Source organism: Scardinius erythrophthalmus (assembly GCF_964197995.2).
Source record: "Scardinius erythrophthalmus genome assembly, chromosome: 9".
Taxonomy (NCBI): domain Eukaryota; kingdom Metazoa; phylum Chordata; class Actinopteri; order Cypriniformes; family Leuciscidae; genus Scardinius; species Scardinius erythrophthalmus.
Genome location: NC_138229.1, coordinates 2,340,545 through 2,363,484, shown reverse-complemented (window position 1 = coordinate 2,363,484; position 22,940 = coordinate 2,340,545). Strand labels below are relative to the sequence as shown.

At 38.8% G+C, this 22,940-nt stretch overlaps 2 protein-coding genes across 3 annotated transcripts in view; one reads left to right on the top strand and one right to left on the bottom strand.

Annotated features, from left to right (window-relative positions):
- Positions 1-22,636, bottom strand: part of LOC308696690 (GTPase IMAP family member 8-like) — a gene marked incomplete at its 5' end in the record, with an annotated part of 36,792 nt that extends 14,156 nt beyond the window's left edge. The window contains 4 exons of the mRNA XM_081375586.1: positions 14,286-14,465; positions 14,746-15,411; positions 20,574-21,278; positions 22,630-22,636. Of these exons, the coding sequence (XP_081231712.1) occupies positions 14,286-14,465; positions 14,746-15,411; positions 20,574-21,278; positions 22,630-22,636 (1,558 nt within the window). The remainder of the gene's footprint in view (positions 1-14,285; positions 14,466-14,745; positions 15,412-20,573; positions 21,279-22,629) is intronic.
- LOC308695804 (uncharacterized protein) lies at positions 3,515-10,561 on the top strand. Of its 2 annotated transcripts, XM_081374021.1 has the most exons (5): positions 3,580-3,825; positions 4,415-4,490; positions 5,403-5,495; positions 6,079-6,213; positions 10,327-10,561. In XM_081374021.1, the coding sequence occupies exons 2-5, from the start codon at positions 4,422-4,424 to the stop codon at positions 10,327-10,329; spliced, it is 300 nt and encodes a 99-aa protein (XP_081230147.1). In that variant the 5' UTR covers positions 3,580-3,825; positions 4,415-4,421; the 3' UTR covers positions 10,330-10,561. The 2 variants fall into 2 exon arrangements, with proteins under 2 accessions (XP_081230146.1, XP_081230147.1); XM_081374020.1 differs by lacking the exon at positions 10,327-10,561 and having other exon boundaries at positions 3,515-3,825; positions 6,079-6,892.
- Positions 22,637-22,940: the final 304 nt, after the last annotated feature.

The window sequence follows — 22,940 nt, the reverse complement described above, 5'->3', positions numbered from 1 at the left end:
ACCAAAACAATCCAGCTGACTTTTCTAAAATCAGATGAATAATGAACAGACATGCTTTGAAACTGGTTAAGAGGCCATAAAAACATTAGATAAAAGATACAGGAAAATGTAAGGTTAAAATGTCATTTAAAATTTAAATCTTTTTAGAGAAAAGATATGAATAAGAAATATGAGCAGTTCATAGTCAGGGATGAGTGTGAGTGTTAATTCATGTTTGTACAGTATGTGTTAGTTTAGGACAACTATTCTGTCTGAATAGTGTGTATAAATTTGTCATTAACCTCTGGAAAGAGTGTTTTAGCATTATAGATGGGTTAAGGCGAATGACAAATTTGAAAGTAAGCTGAGGATTGTGAGTCAATCTGATGAGAAGGCAACACAGAACAGGATGAGCTTTAAGTTGATTGATCATCGAGCTCTGTCTATTAATTATTATTTTGGTCATTCATGATGTGCAGTAGATTTGAATTACTTTCTGGACAGGTTTAAGTATTGATAAATTAGAATTGTGAAGTCATAGATAGCCGTCAGTCATGTTTTGAGAAAAAGTTATAAATTTGACAGCAACAAACACGTACAGTAGGCTAAGTAAATATCAGATTATCCAGAGAGCCCTTAACAGTTATGTATTGTAAAAAGGGGAAGATTGTTATTCGACTGACGTTGACGAAGTGTACTGACGTTGACAAAGTGTACACGACCTGAACTGACCAATTGATGACCTGGAGAATGTTCGTAGATGACAGTTGATTAAGAGACCAAACAATAGGCTTGAAAAGCAAGAAACGCTGTGAGACTAGGGGCCGTTGCCTTAAAAAAAAAAAAAAAAAAAACAATTTGATAAGATGAAATTGTGGCTTTAAGTAATATTTTTATTTCAGAGGCAGAGAAAGATGGGAAATTTGGCTGAAGGACAACGTTTGGGTTAGCAAACTTTATCCAAACAAATGTTACCAAATAAATATGAACAAATATTGCAGTTTTCTATAGCTCAAACAGTAGAGCGTTAGCGCTTGTAACGCCAAAGTCATGGGTTCAATTTCCGAGGGAAAGCAAGAATTGATAAGAATGTAAATGTGTACCTTGAAATGTAAGTCGCTTTGGATAAAAGCGTCTGATAAAAGTAAGAGAATTTTATTATATTAAATTTATGCACGAGATGGGTGTTGTGCATCAAGAGGAGGATGAATATGCTCATAGCGGGAACAAGAGAACGCACAGTAAAACAAGTGGTCAGATGAGTCTTTGAACTTTTTAGTATGGATAATTTGTATTCAGGCCACAAACAAAGACATTTCGGCCTCACAGGTGGGAAAACAGTAAATCCAGGGGGGGAGGGCTAAACCCATTGTCTTCACAGCAGGCTGAGAGGTTATCTAGCTTTGACCTCATCGGTATATGAGGACAGTAAAAGTCCAGGAGGGGTTTATTTGAAGAACTTTATTTGTATTAACCAGCTAGATCTGGTTTACTAAGGGGTTCACATTTGCTGAAAGCCATCGCACAGGTGGGAAGATAAATGTTGGGAGGACATTGGGTTTAATTGTGTGCATTGTTTGTATTTTAAGTGTGCTAATAACAAGAATCGTTTTGACAGGAAACGCCGGAGCAGATGTGGCAGCACAGCAGACAAAAGAAAACTATGTGACAATAACCTCAACATTTGTTTTTCTTTACAGAAGATGCAGACTTTTGCGCACATGGCATGAGCAAAGTGAAGAAACAGTGCCTAACCCTGTGTAATGCCTAACTTAAAATTTTCATTTTGCAGGATGTCAGGATGGATTGAACCACACAGAACTGATTCTGTATTGTTTTGTTAAACATGAGCAACGTGGGTTGAATGTTTTTTTCAGGGGAACAAGGACCCTGAGTGATATTCAGTGAGCAAAAATTATCTGGTGACAATAATGTTTCAGGCTGTTGAATCCACAGGTCACACCAAAGGGACGACAAGACAAGCGGTCACTAACAAAATCACTTAAGGTCTGCCTTCACAGGTGACAGCAGACAGTAAACGACTCATTCCAGTGGGGGTGCGATCGTGATCTAAGGGAAAATCTTGGAAGGATCTGGGTCCAAGCATCTCACCTTAAACTATACCAACCAACATCAGCAACCCCATACGCCACAACGAAGAATAAAGTGGAAGATCAAGGATATGCGCTAGAACATACCTCTCCTGCCAACGTTGGAAAAAGACCATTTCAACAGCACACAAAGTGTCATATTGGTGAAGATGGAACGTCCATGAGGCAACGAGATGATCAACATATCTGGAGAAAATGTTGACCAATTAATGGTTGAAGAAAGGTTTTGCGATTTTATTTGATTGAATCAAATTAGGGCTTAGTATTGATATACATGAAGGTTATAACTGTTCTTGAATTAAGACTTGAATTAATTCTATTCTTAAAGATTTAATAGTATAATGGGTTTGATTAGAAAACAAGAGTGAATTTTTTCTATGTTGTTTATCAGAGAATGATAAAGAGGAGGAAATGTTGTGGAAAAATTCATCTTTTCTTTGTATTTTATTTTCAACGATTTAACAAACGAATGCCATGCGTTCTTTGGCTGTATTTTGAGTTTCTTTTATGATATTGATACAGCTGCAGGGTGTGTGTGTGTGAGATTTCAGAGGTAAGGAGATTCCCGTGCTGGGGAGGGGTCAAGAGGGGTCAAGGGGGGTCCCTTTTGTTCCTTGTGCTGTGAAGGGTGACAAGAGATAACACTATAAAAATGCTGGCCAACCTCTGCTCTGAGTCTCACTCCACCTGCAGCTGGACTGTGGATGGACTGGGAACATTCTTGCAAGAATAAATATCTTTAAAGGACAATTTGAATCCTGATGTCTCTTATGCCTGATGCTATTTTGTTAGTTACTTGTTTTTGCCTCAACAGTATCCCTCTTGTTTTTCTTTTTAGGAAGAGATAGATTGGGGTGTGGCAGAGGGGACTCTCACACAGAGATCATTGAGTCTCGATCTATAAACATCGCGATGGTCATGTTCCCGCAATGAAAACATGACTCATCCACGAGCGCTGCCGAGCGTGATTAAAGGGATAGTTCGCCCAAAAATGATATTTAAGCCATGATTTACTCACCCTCAAGCCGTTCGAGATGCATATGTCAATCTTTTTTCAGACGAACACATTTTCAGTTATTTTAGAAAATGTCTTAGATCTTTCAGTGGTTATAATGTGAAGCAATGGGGTCCAGCTGCTCCAAGTCGCAAAATGAGCATGCATCCTTCACAAAAGTAATCCATCCGGCTCCAGGGGGATAAACGAAGGCCTTCCGAGGGTAATCCGTGCGGTTTTGTCGTAAAAATATACATATTTAAAACTTTATAAACGAAAATAACTGGCTTCCGGTCGTGGTCGACGCGCGTTCACGGAGATGGAAGCGTCGTGACGTATAACGAGCGTGACAGCGCAGCCAGAGAGCAGAGCAAAACAAAACTCTGCGTTCGTTCTACGTCACGACGCTTCCTACACTACGTCATACGTCATATGCCAGCATCCATCTCCGTGAACGCGCGCCGACCGCCACCGGAAGCCAGTTATTTTCATTTATAAAGTTTTAAATATGTATATTTTTACGACAAAACCGCACGGATTACCCTCGGAAGGCCTTCGTTTATCCCCCTGGAGCCGGATGGATTACTTTTGTGAAGGATGCATGCACAATTTGCGACTTGGAGCAGCTGGACCCCATTGCTTCACATTATAACCACTGAAAGATCTAAGACATTTTCTAAAATAACTGAAAATGTGTTCGTCTGAAAAAAGATTGACATATGCATCTCGAACGGCTTGAGGGTGAGTAAATCATGGCTTAAATATAATTTTTGGGCGAACTATCCCTTTAAGCCCAACACGCAAAACAGCGCTCGCGACCATTAAACAGATGAGTCACGCGCCCACATCCAGTAATACACGGGCGAACCGTCTTGAAAAAGACGTGCCGCGTGCAGCTCTTTTAGAGAGAGGAAAAGCTCAGCAGAGTGCTGAAGCGCCCAGGGAGAAACACACTCACTGTCGGCAGATCACTGCACAGATCAGCAGCAGGCAATGCGATCTCGCTGGAACACGCCATCACACAAACACACTGAAGAGCCGCTCGTCTCGTAGAGTGAAGATGATACAGAATGGCTTATAGGAGTGAAGAAAACTCTTGGCTCCGAAGCGAAAACATATCTGCATGTTGCCGGCGTACTTCCTTATATACCCCCTGCGTGGGGCGGAGATACGCTATGCAAATTCCGCAGACCCATGGCATTTCATTGCCATTGGCTCGTTTTATATACTCGAAGATGACAGGCTTTCTAAGCGAAACCCCAATCGTCGTCATCCGACGTAACTCGGAGTGACCACGAAAGGGAACTGATGTTTTATGTTAATTTTACAGAGATTAAATGAAAGACTGCAGCACTGGAGAAGCAGCCAGAGGACTGTTGCCAAGTAGGAGACAACGTCTGGATCAGGTTGGACAATAAAATGACAAATAAACCATTTAAAGATTTAATTACTTAAAAAGATCAAATAATTAAGATATTGATAAACATACTGTAGAATTATCTGAAAATGGCCTCTGGAATAAAATTAATTTGGTCATTTTTAGAAAATAAGGAGCCAAAGAAAGAAATTTAGCAAGAAAATCATCAATAAGTTAAGAAAGAGCAGCTCAAGCTAGTAGAGATAAGAAGTCAAAGAGGCGTTATTAGAATTGAGACTAATATAATGAGAAAATATGTGAAGGTAACTATACAGCAACAAATGTTGAACATGAAAAAGCAAGAAAAACTGGCATGTTAAACCTGTGATAAAATGTGATAAAGCATTTTTGGGTGAATGTGTGTAATATGTGGTAGTTTTGTAAAATACTGTATATCTGATGGGATTAAAAATTATTGGATTAAAAATATTAGTTTATTAGTAATGATATATTACAGATATGCAGATATGTGATATGTGATAATACACCAAAGCAACCACCCAGAACACCCTAGCAACTGCCTAACAACCACCCAGAACTCCCTAGCAACCACCCAAAATACCTTAGAACACCCTAGCCTAGCAACACCATAGCAACCACCCAGAACACCCTAGCAATCGCCTAGCAACCACCCAAAATACCTTAGCAACCGCCTAACAACCGCCCAGAACACTTTCTGGACCGGCAAGTTTCACTAACAGAGAAGCCTATGGAGGAGTGAGACAGCTCTCAGATTTAATCAGAAATATCTTAATTTGTGTTCTGAAAATGAACGAAAGTCTTACGGGGTTGAACAACATGAGGGAGAGTAATTACTGACAGAGTTTTCATTTCTGGGTGAACTAACCCTTTAAGCTGTGCCGCCACTGAAGTTTGAGTTAATCTTGTCCCCACCCCACAGGATGACACTATACATACCCGAAGAGCCTGTGCCATCAAGTCTCTGTGCACCTACTTATATGAAGACCCTGAAAAACTAGTGAAGGCGTATTTGGTGAGTTGATGAGAAAAAACAGTTTCAAAAGCCATTTGAATCTGTACTTGGGCCTTGTTTGCTACAACAAACATGTGACATGAGAGAACACATAACTTTGTCAAATAACTGAGCTGGACACTGTGACAAAGTTCTTATGTAAATTGGTTGATGCACTAAACCAATACATTTTTTATTCATATCGGTTGAGCTCTCTTGGGGCCTAATTTACATTAAAAAATAAAAATAAACGGCATCAGAAACTGTACATGCATGCTTTTGTTTTATTGCATTATATTCTAAGATGGTTCTAATGTTTTAGCCACCTCATTCATTTTAAATATGGTGGCCAAATAAATTATAACAATCTTATAATATAATGCACTGCAACAGAACTCCAGCACCCACTGTGACCTCAATAATAAACATAGTAGAATTATCATCTTTCTGACAGTTTCAACTTAAAAACTGAGAAATTATAAACATGTAAATGTTTAAGTTTACTTTACAGGTGTACCTAATAAAGTGGCCAGAGAGTGTATAAGTGTACAATTCTTGTAATAAATATTTGAATTTGTGATATTTCATGTATTTCGTCCCACAGGATTCAGACATTGGGTCACAAAGTACCATGGAGCAAACTGTGATGGGAGTGTATGTCATACTGAAGGACGGAGCGCTGCCTGACGATGACCCAGCAGACATTGGTGTCCTTGAAGGTGTGGAAGTCCTCAGTGATGTGAGTAGCAATGCACAGGTTTGTGCTCTGTTATTTGGACTGATATACTGTTTGAACCTGAGCTACCCACCAGAGCTCAAATGCACTGTTAAGATAGCAGTAGCGGATGGAGGCCCAAAGTGACAGAGGAAGCCGTTGGTCAGGTTCAAGAGTGCATTTTATTTGCCACATGATGAGTCTCTCAATTGTAGAAAAAACACCAAAACAAAACAAAACAAAACAAAACAAAACAAAAACTTAAATGCAACAGAATACATGATCAAAATAAATGATATTAACAAGACAACATCTGACCTGTACGTGCAGCCGCACGACACAAACAGCACTTCCCATTCCCATACTAAATTTCTGGAGCCTTTTTATAGGCCTAACTCCTCCCCTGGTCCGGGACATACCATTTGAAAAGGTAATTATGTTTCACATAAAACACATACCGGTATACATATAATAATAACAATAATACATACAACAACTCATATCTGCAGATACACACATAACACACACATTATCTACACACAAAAAATAAAACAAATAACTCATAAAACATTTCTTTTGTACAGCTATGACGGATGGAACTCCCGGTGACGTCACACACACGGACGCGCTACCAAGATGGCGCGAACACCAAGTATAAATAGACCGGATTTTTAACTGAACAGGTTTGGCAAATGACTCGTCAAATGTGGTAAGTATATTTGTATAACTCTTAACACTGTACTTAATAAACAATATAAGCCAAATAATAATAGTGGAGTGATTATTTCTGTACATAAGACAACAATCCTATTATGTTATATGCGCTGATGTTACAGCCACTGATTCCCCATATAACTCACGTAAACCAGGTAATACCAACATACAGGACATAATACACCACAGCACACCTTTAAACATACAATAGCATCAAACTCTACACAAGTCCGTGTATACATGATTGTCAGTGCCGGCAAACAGACCGTGTTAACATTATGCCGGTGTATGTATGAAATGTGCGTGTATGTGTGTGTGTTCAGTCCATGCATAGTCACAGGCTTACCCTGTAACATGCACTTTTGAAGTCTTGCAAAAAATCTTTCTAAATCGAAATGGACAGATGTTGTCATCAAAGGCACAGTTCCTCAAAAACAAGCTTTTGGAGTAAGTGAGCTTGAACAAGACTTTTAAGTCAAACAAAATGCACTTGGAGTTTATGTATATGTACAGTACTGTGCAAAAGTCTTAGGCATGTTAATACCCCCCCCCCCCATGTTAAAGGAGAACTCCAGTCAATTTAAACATTGAGCTCATTTTTTTTGTAATTTTTGAGTGCTGTCAGTACAGAGAACAACGACAAAAATCGGTGTTGCCCACACCGTGTTATCCTCTTTTTAAAATTTGCACCCTGTTGACTTCAATGGGGCAAGTTTTAAACCTGCTTTTAGCCTCTTAACATCCTTGATGTGTCATTACAAGTGCACAGGTCATGTGAGTGATTCCTTCTGAGTGAACACGGGTGAATCTGACTGCAGTAGATGTGAAAGATATGAATAAAAAGTTCAAAGTTAATTCAGCCAGCGCTCATACCTGTATTTACTTCCTGTTTTCGGTCGAAGTCCACAGTAGTCGATTGTCGAGTTCTCCACTGTTGCTTAGTTACTTATGATCATGCGCGTGAACTCGACAATCGACTACTATGGACTTCGACCGAAAACAGGAAATAAATACAGGTATGAGTGCTGGCCGAATTAACTTCATTTTTATTCATATCTTTCACATCTACTGCAGTCAGATTCACCATGTTCACTCTGAAGGAATCACTCACATGACTGTGCACTTGTAATGACACATCAAGGATGTTAAGAGGCTAAAAGCAGGTTTAAAACTTGCCCCATTGAAGTCAACAGGGTGCAAATTTTAAAAAGAGGATAACACGGTGTAGGCAACACCGATTTTTGTCGTTGTTCTCTGTACTGACAGCACTCCAAATGTACAAAAAAATGAGCTCAATGTTAAAATTGACCGGAGTTCTCCTTTAAAGGTCCCGTTCTGCGTGATCCCATGTTTCAAACTTTAGTTAGTGTGTAATGTTGCTGTTAGAGCATAAATAATATCTGTAAAATTATAAAGCTCAAAGTTCAATGCCAAGCGAGATATTTTATTTAACAGAAGTTGACTACAAAAAACGGCTCGATTGGACTACATCCCTCTACTTCCTTCTTTAATGATGTCACTAGAACCGTTTCTTGACTAACCTCCGCCCACAGGAATGCTCCCTCAACTCTACTGGCTACTTGCGCACTTCTTATAACTTAGGCTACTGTGTTTACTCAGCTCTTACGGTGATTTTCTGAAGTAAAACTGACGCTTCATCTTTTGTGTGATGTACAATAAACTTTATTAAACTCATCAGAACATGTTTGATCATCATTCAGACAGCAGACTTGTAGGCTATTAATAAATAATGGATACATAGCCTACAAGCAGATGACAAATACGTTATAATAACCGTAATTAAACTACTAAACCATACCTGTTTCATCTCTATACAGCACTCTGACTCTGTAGGCATTATTGTCCGACTCGAAATGAACACCGTTACTGAGAGTTTCTGATATTATCATCATTCCGTGAGATGAAATTGTCCTGAGAGACTGAGCGCGAGCTCATGAAGCTCCGCCCCCTGTGTCGTCCAGCAGCACCTCATTTGCATTTAAAGGGCACACACTGAAACAGCTCGTTTTTCTGAGCCCCAAAAAATGTCAATTTAAACATGCTGTAAAAAATGATCTGTTGGGTATTTTGAGCTCAAACTTCACATACACACTCTGGGGACATCAGAGACTTATTTTACATCTTGTGAAAAGGGGCATTATACGGGACCTTTAATACCCCACCCCCCATTACAATTTTTTTTAAGTCAATTATTTATATCTTTTGCTGTAGCGTGTCAGTAGGAAATATCAGTTTACATTTCCAAACATTCTTTTTGCAATTAATTGTAATAATCCAGTGAGATTTCTGTATGACAACAGCCAGTATGATATGATCTCACCATCATCGAGTCCGTCTGTGATTACATGAAGAAACTGAGACAGACTAAATCCAGAAGAACTGTGGGAACGTCTCCGAGACGCTTGAAGAAACCTTCCTGCAAAGCTACAGTACTGTGAAGAGCACTGGCACTTGTGTTAAAATGCTGTAAAGTGAGAATGCTTTCAAAAATAAAATCACAATTTGAATTTATTTATGATTTAACTTCTATGAACTAATTCAAATCAATATATGATGTAACGACCCTTTGCGTTTAAAACGGCTTTTGTCCAGGTACACTTGTGCATAGTTTTTCAGGGAGCTTTGCAGGAAGGTTTCTTCAAGCGTCTTGGAGACGTTCCCGCAGTTCTTCTGGATTTAGTCTGTCTCAGTTTTTTCTGTTTCTTCATGTAATCACCAATGGACTCGATGATGGTGAGATCAGATCATACTGGCTGTTGTCATGTATTAACATGCCTAAGACTTTTGCACAGTACTGTATATGTATTTTTTGAAGTTTTAAGAACAAAAGGGCATCAGTTTTCTCAAGAGCCAAGATTTTGTTAGCTAAATGTTTCTTATACATTATTTTACAAACACTCAAATGGATAGGAGAGTGAAGAAAGCGGTTTAAACTTAATTGTTGCATGTAAAAAAAAAAAAAATTAATTGTTTGCATGTTTTCTGTGCTTTTTTTGTAGATAACTGAAGTTTTGGTAATGTCATGCTTCTTAGTGCTGTCATCTAAAACAAATCTAATTGAAACAACAAGATAGATATTCATTAAACTACCAATACCATACATGAACAAGACATTAATTAGTTGTTTTAACAAGGCATAATTTAACGACAAGTGCTTTACCGACATTGAGTGAATAAGAATACATTATATTAGACTTACACAATACAAACATTTTAATTCAATTAGTTGCAAAGAAGTTACATTGGCATATTAAAATCATGTTTAATCTACAAATCAATATTGTGCCCATATAAAATATTCAAAGCAGTCCAGGTTTACTTGATTTGATTTGATGCATAATGGGTGCTACGATTAAATCATGTTCATGCAACAATTATTATTATTATTTTTTTTTTTTTCAGTGATTACCTGGAAAACACACACTACCAGATGTTTCGACTACCAGATGCTTCTTTCCGAGAAGAGGAAGAAAATGGCATCCAGAGCGGCTTCAGCATGAGGCTTCAGTCTGTCAGAGACGATAACGTACATAATACATAATGCACCTGAATTTGTTCTTCACTCACTGAAATTGAATCGGGAATGATCACAGAACCGAGTGAAATACTTTACACTGCAGACTAAAGAAAAAAAAGATCCAATTGAAAACTTTACCGGGTTAGTGAACATCATTCAATATGTGTTGTACGTTATACATTTTGACAGACATTTTTGAAAGATGATACTATTTTACATGATTTGTTAAATTTAATTACCCCTCAGCAAATTTACACACACACACACACACACACACACACACACACACACACACACATATATATATATATATATATATATATATATATATATATACACACACACACATACACTTTAGCTTTCTAAAGAAGACGGCTGCATTTGAAAAGCACTGGAACAGCGCTTCTGTGTCTGAATATATATATACAGTGAGGAAAATAAGTATTTGACCACCCTGCTATTTTGCAAGTTCTCCCACTTAGAAATAATGGAGGGGTCTGAAATTGTCATCTTAGGTGCATGTCCACTGTGAGAGACATAATCTAAAAAAAAAAAACCAGAAATCACAATGTATGATTTTTTAATTATTTATTTGTATGATACAGCTGCAAATAAGTATTTGAACACCTGAGAAAATCAATGTTAATATTTGGTACAGTAGGCTTTGTTTGCAATTACAGAGGTCAAACGTTTCCTGTAGTTTTTCACCAGGTTTGCACACACTGCAGGAGGGATTTTGGCCCACTCCTCCACACAGATCTTCTCTAGATCAGTCAGGTTTCTGGGCTGTCGCTGAGAAACACGGAGTTTGAGCTCCCTCCAAAGATTCTCTATTGGGTTTAGGTCTGGAGACTGGCTAGGCCACGCCAGAACCTTGATATGCTTCTTACAGAGCCACTCCTTGGTTATCCTGGCTGTGTGCTTCGGGTCATTGTCATGTTGGAAGACCCAGCCTCGACCCATCTTCAATGCTCTAACTGAGGGAAGGAGGTTGTTCCCCAAAATCTCGCAATACATGGCCCCGCTCATCCTCTCCTTAATACAGTGCAGTCGCCCTGTCCCATGTGCAGAAAAACACCCCCAAAGCATGATGCTACCACCCCCATGCTTCACAGTAGGGATGGTGTTCTTGGGATGGTACTCATCATCATTCTTCTTCCTTCAATCACGTTTAGTGGAATTATGACCAAAAAGTTCTATTTTGGTCTCATCTGACCACATGACTTTCTCCCATGACTCCTCTGGATCATCCAAATGGTCATTGGCAAACTTAAGACGGGCCTTGACATGTGCTGGTTTAAGCAGGGGAACCTTCCGTGCCATGCATGATTTCAAACCATGACGTCTTAGTGTATTACCAACAGTAACCTTGGAAACGGTGGTCCCAGCTCTTTTCAGGTCATTGACCAGCTCCTCCCGTGTAGTTCTGGGCTGATTTCTCACCTTTCTTAGGATCATTGAGACCCCACGAGGTGAGATCTTGCATGGAGCCCCAGTCCGAGGGAGATTGACAGTCATGTTTAGCTTCTTCCATTTTCTAATGATTGCTCCAACAGTGGACCTTTTTTCACCAAGCTGCTTGGTAATTTCCCCGTAGCCCTTTCCAGCCTTGTGGAGGTGTACAATTTTGTCTCTAGTGTCTTTGGACAGCTCTTTGGTCTTGGCCATGTTAGTAGTTGGATTCTTACTGATTGTATGGGGTGGACAGGTGTCTTTATGCAGCTAACGACCTCAAACAGGTGCATCTAATTTAGGATAATAAATGGAGTGGAGGTGGACATTTTAAAGGCAGACTAACAGGTCTTTGAGGGTCAGAATTCTAGCTGATAGACAGGTGTTCAAATACTTATTTGCAGCTGTATCATACAAATAAATAGTTAAAAAATCATATATTGTGATTTCTGGATTTTTTTTTTTAGATTATGTCTCTCACAGTGGACATGCACCTACGATGACAATTTCAGACCCCTCCATGATTTCCAAGTGGGAGAACTTGCAAAATAGCAGGGTGTTCAAATACTTATTTTCCTCACTGTATATATATATATATATGTACACACACACAGAAATCTGGGATTAAAAATGAAAGGATTTATAAAGTTAGTTAAAAAATAAACATACATTTTTGACAAAATAATCAAAAAACACTCAGGGTTCTATCATACACCAGGCGCAATGCGTTTGTGCAAAGTGTTTTTTGCTAGTTTCAGCCCGACGCAGTTTTCATTTTCACGTCCTGCGACACGTTGTTTAAATAGCAAATGCATGTGTCCATATGTGGCCCATGGGCTGCTGGTCTGAAAACGAGGTGTGTTCAGGCGCTCTGTTTATTACACACAGGGACGCGCAGCAGCACACAAACATGCCAAATAAAAATAATAGGATTACAGTACAAAAGATTAATATTGTGTACATAAAGATGGTGGAATCCGGCTTGTCTCGTAGATGGTCTCGCTTTAACCTTTAATCTTGCGCACAAGCAGATCCGTTTGTGCTCTGGAGAAGCGTTCAGTCTTTCTGTTTGCAAATTGCGTCATGTAAATAGTGAATCCGCCCTGGCGCGAGCACAACTGGCTTTTAAAGGGAATGGGAAATTACACTCTGATTGTTTTTTTTGCACGTTACGCCCAAAACACACCCATTACACATTAGGAGAATAGGGACAACGCTTTTAGACCATGCACCGAGACAGCTTACCATTTTTCCCGTTGTTCAACTAGAAAAAGTGCACTTGCGCTTTAGACCATGCGCTTAGATCATTAAAGGCAGATTCTGTCATTAATAGAGCCCTTAATGTTAATTACATATCAATATGATTTCTGTTTATACATCTCCACTAATTTATTAAACAACTGCATATACCTTATAGTGTTAGTTATTGTTATTGTTAAATATTATGTCGTCAAAATTATAAATGTCAACATTATAAAGACACAATTTCTCTTTCATTATTTTGATATAATTCAAGTTTTCTTAGTGTCTTCATGCTTATCATGCTTTGATCTTCTTGGGAAAAGTTTTGAGATCATGGTCACACCAAGTGCTCGTCCGGTTCCTGAATGTTCCTCAGACTCCGGGATGGACCACAAAGACCCGAATCCTGAGCTGTGAGATGAGACTTTTGAGCGTGATAAGCTACAAAATGTATCGCTGTCTTCTTCTGATAGTGATCTTGTTGAACTGTAAGCAGAATTTCCCACAGACAATGTGCCCGACCGCTGATCTCCACTCACTGGGAGGAAAACATTTAAATCAGTAAAAGGTTTGAAACTCTTATAGAACAAAATTCTGAGATTTAAAACTTTCAATATGTTCCTAAAAATAACGCAGTCTATTGGTAATCATTAAAACATGATACAAATACTTTATTAATCAGACGGTATTTTACATGTTTTGCCCCTGTTTTATCTATGAAATTTCTTTATCACAAGCCTGATTGCTATTTAATGTAATCATTTAAAGTTGACCATAGATGTATAGAGAAGAAGAATTTATCAGTATAAACCGGTGCTTAAATTCAAGAAAATGTTGTTGCATCAACATAAGAAGATCAAACTAAATATTATATGTGCTTTTTTATTTTATTTCATTTCAGGTTTGCATTTATTGCCATAAATTAAATGATCAAAAATTGAGAAAATGGAAGGAGATGTAGGCTAGAAAGGGTCCAAATTTTATTATGCGGGAAAATATGTGGTGACAAATTTATGACAATGTTGACTAAATATTATATTTTCACAACAAAACAGATGGTTTTCATGGAAAACATGAGCTCTAATGCTGTAAAGAAGGTCACAGGGAGACCAAAATGTACTGAAAGTGCCAAATAAAACAAGACACTCACTGTTTGGTGGTATAAATTGAAGGCTGTTACATCGTTTTATGGCCCCTGACACGTAACTTGTGTGAGATGAATCTCTGGAATGTGATGAACCGAAAATTGGGTCTGCTCCAGATCGTGATCTGAATGAACCATAAGCAGAACTTCCCACAGACCATGAATCAGATCCATCATCTCCACTCACTATAATAATGAAAGCAGAGAGCAGATCAGAAGAACATTTACAACATTAATGTCTTTGACAGACACTTTTATCCAAAGCAACTGACATGGCATTGAAGGAATATATTCATCAGTTCATGTAATTGTAATTACATGACACACATGTAACACACACACTCTAAGATCAATTCTGTGCGTTCACACGTTTTAAAAATTAGGCCCATAGTCTAGAACAATGAGGAAGAAACACATCTGAGACTATATGTATATAATCTTCATAATATTTTATGATGTCACTCACTAGTCTGTGATCTGGATTCCTCTCTCCATTTGTCCAGTCGCTCTTCTGTTTTATTTCTACCATCCATCTCTTGTAAAATCTTTCTGCCTATTTCAAAATGGCAGCCGCTGTTTTGTGCCACTGTCTCCTCAATCTTCTCCAGCAGCTCCTTGATCTGAGTGTCGTCACTCCTGTTGTGATTGTTGAGAACATGAAACCTGTTCCCACATTTGTCCAGCAGCCACTGGAGATCCGGCCCTTCACTCTCGATGTGGTGCTCTATAGATGTGTCTAACAGAGAGTCTCCACCAGTGAACAGCACTATAGTGTGACTCCAGACTCTCTCACTGAGAAGATCCAGATACTCCTGCAATGCTTTTCTTTCAGTCTCTTTAAATCTAATGTCCACACTTATGATCAGTAGTACAGCGTGTGGTCCTGGAGGACACAGAGACACACTGAGCAAAATCTCCTGTTTCAGTAACTCAGAGAAACTCCTCCACCATCCTGGAGCTTCAATGACAGTGATGTGTCTGTCTGCTACTTCTCCATGTCTCTTCACACACTGAGCAGATTTCTTCAAGCCAAACTCCTCTCTGCCCAGGATGGTGTTTCCAGCTGAACTCTTACCAGCTCTTCTATATCCCATCAACACAATCCTGAGCTCTGAGAGATGTTGGGCATCACCTGCAACAAATACAGAACAAACACACTTCTTAAGGTGGGTGACATCTTAAAGCTTCTTAAATAATCTCTCTTTGTGAAAAAGGAGTTACTGAAATTAAATTGTCCCTCTAAACCAATGAATAAATCTCTCTCTTGTGTGCGTTCTCATGAGACGTGTCTATAGGTGTAAAGCTGATGTTTAAGATTATATTCAAGACGAGATGTTTGCAGTTTTCTTTTCTTTTTCTTTTTCTTTTGTATTGTTTTCTATGGATTAGGCATAAAAGGGATTTCCGTTATCAAAAGCACATCCTATGAAGAACAGGATTGTTTAAGAAATGAAAGTGCTTATTTAGTAACAGATTTTAGGGGCCGTCACTGTGAGCTGCTTTGAACCCATCTATGGAAGTAAAATAATGTCAAATGTTTTTGAAATAAAAAGCCTGTTGAATTGCACTACTTGAAAAAAATAGGCATTACATTAACCATGCTTGCATTTTAATGCATTGTATTTTTAGGGCTTGCATTTTTATGGGCTGAAATTCAACATGGTTGAATATTTAAGCTGTGAATATTTCAATTAAAAACATTTCAAACACCTTTTCATTATTAAAAATTCAATAATCCATATTCACCTTTCATATTTCACTTCCAAAATATTCAAACTGTTTAAAAATACAACCAATAATATTCAACAGGCAATTTTCGGTCCATTTTATTTTGCGTTGCAAATTCGCTTCCACAAATTCAGTGGTTCAAATTCGACAGTAAATTCAACATTGACGTCCAGGAACTGCAGGAAAAGCAGTAGATTGCCGAGCATACTCTCCATCTGCTGTTAGTCGACCTCACCATCAGATGGTGCAAAAGCGCGTGTTGTAGACGAAGACCAGCAAAATTAGAGCAAGTCATGCATTCATAAAACTCATTTACAGCAATGTAAGTGTATTTGTGATTATTATGACGGCTGTTTTATGTTAAATTCAGTGCCTTCACGATTACTTTTCCTGTGTAGCCTACATGCATCTTTCTCTACCGTGAACGAGATTATAATGTTATTCCCCGATGCGGATGTACAGATCCAATGTTACATTTTTGAAGTTGACATATATTTCTCTTGGTTGTTTAGTTGCCTTAACTTTATATTGTGGCGATGTGCTGCATGCAGGCTATTAGGGTTTCCCTCAATACTTCAGGATCCCCTGCTGGACATATACAACGCTTAACGTAGCTTAATGGACTACAATGATGTAAAAGACCAAACTCGCAGGCAAACAGATGGACTCAGAATAACGCGCAAAGCTTAGCGTTTCCCAGTGATAGACTGGCATAAAGATGGCTTGATGTTGGACATTCGCACATTTAGGGACCGTCTCTAAAGTGTATACGACTTATACACGTTTCTAACTCCGATAGCATTTGAATAGAACAACTTACAGTCATAAAACCAACTGTAAAGTGTTCATTTAGTGTCAGGCATAGTTAGAAACGTGTATGCCAATGTTGTATGCAACTTTAGAGACGGTCCCTAAATGTGCGAATGTCCAATGTCAAGGCAATTTTACATTTAGTCATTTAGCAGAAGCTTTTATCCAAAGCGATTTACAGTTAAACAAACAATAGGACAACAATATGCAAGTGCTATAACAGTTTAAGCTAATGCAATACACATAGGCATACTATATATATATATATAGAGAGAGAGAGAGAGAGAGAGAGAGAGAATAGAATAGAATAGAATAGAATAGAATAGAAGAGAAGAGAAGAGAGAGTGTTAGTATTAATTGATCAAGTGTTGATTTTATGCCAGTATATCACGAAACGCTCAGCATGAAACTTTGCGCGTTAAGTTCATATTCTGAGTCCATCTTCTTGCCTGTAGCCTATATAGTAGCCTACAGCCTACTTCCCTAATAAGGTGCAAGATTGGTCTTTCATATCACTGTATTAGTCCATTAAGCTACGTTAAGCATTTTGTCCCAACGGAAGGGGAATCCATGAGTATATGAGGTATTGAGGGAAACCGATTATAATCCTGTTCATGTCACAGTGTCTGTTTATGTATCACTGGTGTCCACTAGAGGTCCTCGTCTCCACGGTGTCATCCTGTTCATGAACTGCATTCCCACAATCCTTGTCTGTACCAATCACTGTTCATTGCACTCAGCTGTTCCCCGTCATCATTGTACCCAGCTGTTCCCTGTTATTCATTGTTAGTTCTTGTTATATATACCCTGCCAGTCTAGTGTTTGTCACGGATTCCTTGGGTGCTTCTCAATATCCCTCCTCGTCTCCTCTCTCCTCCGTCCTCCATCCTATGACCCGGAAACCGATCGAGCACAGCCATCTTGAAGGACATCTCAATTCTCTAATTGCACCGCGAGGAGTTGAGGATCGAGGAGTGAGGAGGCTTCCAGAGGAGTCATGAGCAAGGATACACAGGTGTATGCGGAAGAGTTTTATCGACTAAAACGTGACGCACATATAAATTCTCCTCCCCCTTCACATCGGTCACAATAATTTTGATTTATACTTTACTTTTGCAGTTTATATAAACCACACACTTCACATATTTCAACAGGGTATCTTTCTTTATTATTATTTATTATGAATTTCTTAAATAAACAAATTTCAACAACATGAGGGCAGATCCTCTGAGCGCTGCTGATGACGCGATGAAGTGACGCTCGAGTGATCAAGGATTCCAATGTATAAAAAAAGCTTTCATTCGATCCCTCCGTCCTCGCGTCTTTTCCTTGCAGCCTTCCCTCGCATCCTACAGGGGGCGGAGCTGAGACACGAGGAAAGGAAGCGAGGAGAGGAAACGAGGATGCACACTTGTCTTATATCACACCACTTCCGTTCCCTGTATTTCCTGTTTGTGTTCTTGTTGTTGGATTGATTGATTGATTATTTGGATTTTGACCCCTGCCTGGACTGGACACGATTTTGGATTACCCTAATAAATATCTACTGCATTTGGATCTTCCCTTTTCCCGTTCCTTTGTGTGTGGATCGTGACAGTTCATGGTAGAGAAAGCTGATGACATGTAGGCTACACAGGGAAAGTAACAATGAAGTTATTGAATGAAACATAAACACAGCTTTTGTGTGTTTATCATCTTTTCCGAATATACTGACACAGATAATCATTTCCATTTTATGAATGAATGTCTTCGTCAACAACAAGCGCTTTTGCACCATCTGATGGTGAGGTCGACTAACAGCAGATGGAGAGTATGCTCGGCAATCTACTGCTTTTCCTGCAGTTCCTGGACGTCAATGTTGAATTTACTGTCGAATTTGAACCACTGAATTTGTGGAAGTGAATTTGCAAAGCGAAATAAAATGGACCGAAAATTGCCTGTTGAATATTATTGGTTGTATTTTTAAACAGTTTGAATATTTTGGAAGTGAAATATGAAAGGTGAATATGGATTATTGAATTTTTAATAATGAAAAGGTGTTTGAAATGTTTTTAATTGAAATATTCACAGCTTAAATATTCAACCATGTTGAATTTCAGCCCATAAAAATGCAGGTTAGATGCAGGTTAGTGCAGCAGGGCAACTGGATGACGGTGAGACGATGATGTTCGACTCCGCCAGTCAGAGATCACTAAAGTTAATGTTAAAAAGGTGTGTGAACTCGCAAGTACGATGTCAGGAACTGTAATTTGCTTTGGCCCCCTTCCTGTTCTCAGGAGTGATGAGATACTTAGTAGATTGTCCTCACTCAATGGCTGGTTGTCTAAGTGGTGTCCGCAAAATAATATAGAATTCATAGACAATTGGAAAAGTTTTTGGGGCAGACCTGACCTGTTGCTCTTCTCTCTAGTAATATGGCACATAGTCTTAGAGCTCAAACATGACAATCTGGGGCTCAGGTCAGGAAGCACACAGATTATTGTAATGCTATTATGGGTGGTTGCCCTGCACGCTTAATAAACAAATTACAGCTGGTCCAAAACGCAGCAGCTCGAGTTCTTACCAGAACCAGGAAGTATGACTATATTAGCCCAGTTCTGTCAACACTGCATTGGCTCCCTATTAAACAACGTATACATTTTTAAAATATTGCTGATTACTTACAAAGCACTAAATGGTTTAGCTCCGCAGTACTTGAGCGAGCTCTTAATGCATTATAGTCCTTCACGTCTATTACGATCTCAAAATTCCGGCCAGTTGATAATACCTAGAATATCAAAATCGACTGCTGGCGGTAGATCCTTTTCCTATTTAGCACCAAAACTTTGGAACAGTCTTCCTAACATTGTCCGGGAAGCAGACACACTCTGTCAGTTCAAAGCTAGACTAAAAAACATCTCTTTGACCTAGCATACACATAACAGATTATAGACTTGATTATAGACTAGATTATAGACTAGAATATAATTCAATGTTAGGCTGCATAGATTAGGTCAGCCGGAACCGGGAACACTTCCCATAAATCCTGATGTACTCGTTACATCATAAGAAGAATGGAGTCTACGCTAATATTAGTCTCTCTGTTTATCCCGAGGTTTACCGCAGTCCGCCGGATCCAGGCTGTATCCAGATCTGATGAAGGACCTGCGCCTGGACGAGACGACAGCCTGAAATGTCAACTAGGCTCTTCCCTGTAAAGGCCTCCCTCCTCTCTTTTTACCTATCTACAGATAAAGTGTTGTCGGGATAATTCCGGTTCGCGTGGCTAAGTGGAAGCGATAAAAATTCTGTATTATCAATTTTAAGGCCAGACAAGTAGTATGTTGAGGGTTGATTTGTAGGAAAGGACTACACGCCTGCGTGCATATATTCAAATGCTCATACCTATAGACTGAACTCGTAATACGCATGGGCACGCCATCGGTGTTCTCACTGGTTCGCGTTTTTGAAGTTTGCGCAGAAAGAACTTAAGAGTTTTCTGTTAAAAGGGTGTCGTGTTAGTTAATAACTAATGATCGTTGTGATGGAAGTGAATCAATCAAACTAACTTTAGCTGGACAATAACTTTATTCTAGAGCTGCTATAAAGCCAAAACACTTTACTTTAATTTCGTATTATCAATGTAAAGCTGCTTTGGAACAATCTACATTGTTAAAAGCGCTATATAAATGAAGATGACTTGACTTAACTTGTTACATTTTCATGATTTACTAATATACTCAGTGTGTATGTGCACTATAAAGTATATGAACTCACTCATCTGTGATCTGATGTTTTCTCTCCTTTTTTGCATCCTCTTCATTCGTTCTTCTGCTCTCTCTTCCTCTGCTCTTCTTCTCTCTTTCATCTCCTGTAAAATCTTTCTGTCTATTTCAAAATGGCAGCCGTTGTTTTGTGCCACTGTCTCCTCAATCTTCTCCAGCAGCTCCTTGATCTGAGTGTCGTCTCTCCTGATGTGATTGTTGAGAACATGAAACCTGTTCCCACATTTGTCCAGCAGCCACTGGAGATCCGGCCCTTCACTCTCAATGTGCCGCTCTATAGATGTGTGTAATAGAGAGTCTCCATGAGTGAACAGCACTATAGTGTGACTCCAGACTCTCTCACTGAGAAGATCCAGATGCTCCTGCAATGCTTTTTTCTCAGTCTCTTTAAATGTGTCGTCCACACGTAAGATCAGTAGTACAGCGTGTGGTCCTGGAGGACACAGAGACACACTGAGCAAAATCTCCTGTTTCAGTAACTCAGGACTGAACTCTACAGAGTTATTCCTCCACCATCCTGGAGCTTCAATGACAGTGATGTGTCTGTCTGCTACTTCTCCATGTCTCTTCACACACTGAGCAGATTTCTTCAAGCCAAACTCCTCTCTGCCCAGGATGATGTTTCCAGCTGAACTCTTACCAGCTCCTTTATATCCCATCAGCACAATCCTGAGCTCTGAGAGATGTTGGGCGTCACCTGCAACAAATACAGAACAAACATACTTCTTAAGGTGGGTGACATCTTAAATCTTCTTAAATAATCTCTCTTTGTGAAAAGGGGTTCCTGAAATTAGGTTCAGCTTATCTGTATGGGTGTCAAAAATCTGTACTTAGATGTCATTTTTATTTAATTAATGTGTAGTAATTAAATAAAAATGACATCTAAGTTTATTTCACATTAATTAAACTCTGAAATCAGAGTTGAACAAAGGTTATCGATGGAGAATAATTATGAAGAAAAGAAAATAGCTTAATTTCAATGATCTGCAGACAAAACAACAGATCACAGAACACACCGATTAAGCAATACTAAATTCCAAATAGCTTCAGAATAATGTTTTCAGAAAGAATATATATTTTTAAATAATTAGACTAAATTATTCCTCTAAACCAATGAATAAATCTCTCTCTTGTACGTGTTCTCACCGGGGAAAGCATTATCAATGCACTGGTGGCTATTAGCACCAGCAAATACATGACTGTGTAAGACTGGAGAAACGGGAAGAACTGTAAGAGAAAGAGAAACTGTTTCTCTCTGAGAAAACAAAGGAAATTAACATTTGAACCCTCTTGCTATATTACCATACCCATTCAAGACACGATCACACTTGAGTTGATCACCTCACAATTTACACATCATACACACAACCTCAATTCACCCAAAAATCTATATGGTCATTTTAAATGTCTCAATGCGACTGGTACAAAGGTCTCATTCCCAAGTTCTGTCCCCAGTAACGGACGGTGACTAATGCAAATTCCCATTGTGAATTCATGTTTAGCCCGTGATGTGGAGTGTGGCCGAGACACTCGGCATCATGTATTTTCTAATGTCAGGTTCGCATCTTTTCTCTTTATTCCAGAGCATTTGATGTTTTTTATTTATTATCTTTGAATTGATTATGAAATTGGCCTGATACATTTACCTGACATAATAAATTGTTACATTTGATTTATTATGACTAACTCTGAAATTGTTTTCCCAAGTAGATTAAACGGATTGATGTGTTACCGCAAGTCTACGTTAGATTAGTGATGACTAATATTTGGCACTAATTCAAGTGTACTTGGTTCGCAAAGACAAGAAGTGAATTTCCGTTTAGAACAGAAAAAAATGCTGCTTGACCAACCTAAATCTGGGTGTCTTACCTCTGTTTTAATTTAATGTTACTTTAGATAAGTGCTCCTGTCTGCCTCGTTGTTTCTGCTGCTGTTGCGTTGGTTTGCGTCTGTAAGCTTTGTATATCTTTCTGTTTTAAATCATTATTTACTATCATTCCTTGTTGTTTATACTGCTAAATATAACTTACTCAACATCACACATTAACCTGACATCGCTAGCTTCAATCTAAATTGTAATTGCTAGCACGACACGCTAGTAATTCATAAGCCTGTTAGCGTGCCATCTGTGCGCTCTATATTTATTTATTTATTTATTTTTCTCACGCGCACTCGCGCCTTTTATGAGTCCATCAAACAATTTAGGTGAGTAGGATCAGTCATCAAGCACGGTTAGTCATGTGAGCTTCTCCTCTTATTGTTACTTGCACCTCATGCAACATGTTTAGCACATCCTTCTCTGTCAGCATAGGATTTACATGTGATAAATGCAGGAAGATAGTCAAGCTGACGGGGAAGA

Coding starts and splice junctions, on each gene's coding strand:
- LOC308695804 (XM_081374020.1), top strand. CDS start 4,422: ATGAAAGACTGCAGCACTGGAGAAGCAGCCAGAGGACTGTTGCCAAGT. Junction 4,491..5,402: donor GGAGACAACGTCTGGATCAG/GTTGGACAATAA, acceptor CCCACCCCACAG/GATGACACTATACATACCCG. Junction 5,496..6,078: donor AACTAGTGAAGGCGTATTTG/GTGAGTTGATGA, acceptor TTCGTCCCACAG/GATTCAGACATTGGGTCACA.